The 2,593-nt window shown below is 50.4% G+C and overlaps 1 protein-coding gene across 1 annotated transcript; it reads left to right on the top strand.

Annotated features, from left to right (window-relative positions):
- The first annotated feature begins 468 nt into the window (after positions 1–468).
- Positions 469–957, top strand: LOC112466810. The gene has a single exon (XM_025035132.1). It carries the CDS (start codon positions 469–471, stop codon positions 955–957), a length of 489 nt encoding a protein of 162 aa, XP_024890900.1.
- Positions 958–2,593: the final 1,636 nt, after the last annotated feature.

Genomic DNA, 2,593 nt, shown 5'->3' with positions numbered 1-2,593 from the left:
TACCTCTTAAGATTTGCGACTCGATCCAGGGCCAAGCCGGTACCCGCGACCCTGGCCGTGGATCAATTTGAAGCGCATTCGGCGCTGTTAGTTATAGTAAAACACGCTCAATCGGAATCTTTGCGCGAGGAGATTGACCGAATTAGAAACGGGAGGAGACCACCCAAGCCTCTTCTCAAACTCGCTCTTTTTCTGGACCCAACGGGTATCCTCAGGGTGGATGGCAGGCTCATCCACTCGGGATTGAATGTCGAGGCCAAGCACCCTGCGCTACTACCGAACAGGCACCGACTTACCGAACTTGTCATCGAGCAGGCGCACTGTACGCACTTACACCCGGGTAGACGCGCGCTCCAATACCTGCTCGCTCAGCAGTTTTGGATAATCGGCGTGCACCGCGCGATCTGACGCGTCCTCGCCGGTTGCTATTGGTGTTTTCGAGCGAATCCTCGTGCTTTACAACCTCCCATGGCGGACCTTCCGGCCGCGAGAGTGGGTGCCGTCAAACCGTTTTCGATTAGCGGTGTAGACTTTGCGGGACCGTTCTCGATAGTTCCTCGTCGAGCTCGGGGAGTCTCCTCCTTCAAGGCTTATGTGTGCCTGTTCGTTTGCTTCGCGGTCAAGGCAATCCATTTAGAAGTCGCTCTTTCGTTGTCCACAGACTCCTTTCTCGCTGCGCTACGACGCTTCGTGGCCCGTCGCGGACGCTGCTCGCTCTTGCACAGTGATTGCGGCACTAATTTTGTGAGAGCATCGCGAGAGCTTGAAAGGCACCTGTGCCACGCAGCGGAGCGAGAAGAGATCAAGTGGTCCTTCAATCCTCCCTCCGCGCCTCATTTCGGGGGCCTCTGGAATTCAGGAGTCAAGTCCGTCAAGACCCACCTTCGACGCGTAGTGGGAGATAAAACCCTGTCGCTGGAAGAGTTCACTACGGTACTCGCGCAAATCGAGTCTTGAACTCTCGACCCCTCTGCCCGCTGAGTACCGACCCGTTGGATCTCAAAGTCCTCTCGCCGAGACATTTTTTGACTATGGAGCCCCTCGTGGCCGTTCCTTCGCCCGACCTGACTCCGCTGGCGACGAATTGCTTGGGTAGATGACAGCTAGTACAGCGGATCCACCAAGACTTTTGGAAGCGCTGGCACCAGGAGTATCTCAATACCCTGCAGCAGCGCCCCAAATGGTGGACCTCGACTCACCCACTCACCGTGGGCTTGCTAGTGCTCATCAAAGACGATAACGCGCCTCCCTTGCGCTGGAAACGCGGTTGTGTAGAAGCGCTACAGCCGGGTAGCGATGGCGTCCCGCGCGTAGCCACGGTCCGGGTGGCGGACGGCTCGATTTCGCGGCCCCTAGTAAAGCTGTGCCCTTTGCCAATGGGCACATTACCGCGGGCGACCGACACTCATGGTTAAAAAATACAACACGTTGTATTTTGGTGGGCGGTATGTTTGGCGCTCACGTGTATATAATTGTAAGATAGTAGTTAGTCGCACATGTATAATATTGATATTGTTGATTCGCGTATATTCGTTGTATATTAGTCAGTAAGCTCATAATCGTAAAGTTACCGTCGGTTTGAGACTCGCGCGAAACGTTGGCGACAGGTGTCAATACTCGCGCGACTTACCTAACTCGTGCTGCCCGCCCACGGGTGGCAGGCCCAATTATTGGGACAATAGTACTCGTTTGCGCCGTACTTCCAAGAGCGCGAGCCGAGAGAGTGCCGGAGCACTCCCGTAAGAATCGCCGACAAGATAACACTGAGTATCAGCCACCATCGAGTGCTCGACGAAGTCGTTAAAACGGCGCTTGCCTGCTTGCCCGTCTTGTGTTGCTTGCTGCTCGCTTGCTTGCTTGCCCGCTACCTTGTCTGCTTGCACGCCTCCCACTTGCTGTCAAGGAGGATTCGCCACCCGAGAGGACAGACGAGATCGGCCGAGAGACCATCCTAAGAGGGCGCCGGGCTGCGATACGGTGAGTCGCTTCGCTTGATTTATCCTGTTTTACTCGCATTTCATTTCGCTTGCATTCGTGAGGGAACGGTCCCTCTGGTCCTTCGAACCACCCGGGTACAGGCCAATCGCGAATCCGGGGAGCGACAAGTACCCCCCCGAGCATGCTGTTTTACTAATTCATTGTATAATAAATATAATGGCATGAAAAAGAAGTGAAATCAAAGTATTATTCTAAGTATATTTATTAGAGCAAGTAATATTATTTAAAAAACACAAAAAATAAATATAACAGCATAAAAAAAAAGTGAAATTAAAGTATTATTCCAAGTACATTTATTAGAATAAGAAATATTTCGTTAAATTTACTTGAATCATTAAAAGTCGATAAATCGACTTCCCGTTCTCTAGAGGATATCATGGAAAAGTGCGCGATTCTGCGGCTGATTTTTACGAAATCGTGAATTAGAAACCTTCATCTTTCTATTACAGTAAAAAAAATTGCCGGGAAACACCCGGAAGTACTACTAATATCTTCGAGTTTGTTAACATTGGCGTAAGAAAATAACGAAAAAACGTTTTTTCAAAACGCATTGTCAAAATAGTTACAATCTTCATAAAAATAGTTAAAATATATT

This window comes from Temnothorax curvispinosus, unplaced genomic scaffold (genome assembly GCF_003070985.1).
Source record: "Temnothorax curvispinosus isolate PA1 unplaced genomic scaffold, ASM307098v1 QBEX01016581.1, whole genome shotgun sequence".
Classification (NCBI taxonomy): Eukaryota; Metazoa; Arthropoda; class Insecta; order Hymenoptera; family Formicidae; genus Temnothorax; species Temnothorax curvispinosus.
Note: the sequence above shows the minus strand (reverse complement) of the source record. Positions and strands in the feature narration are given on the sequence as shown.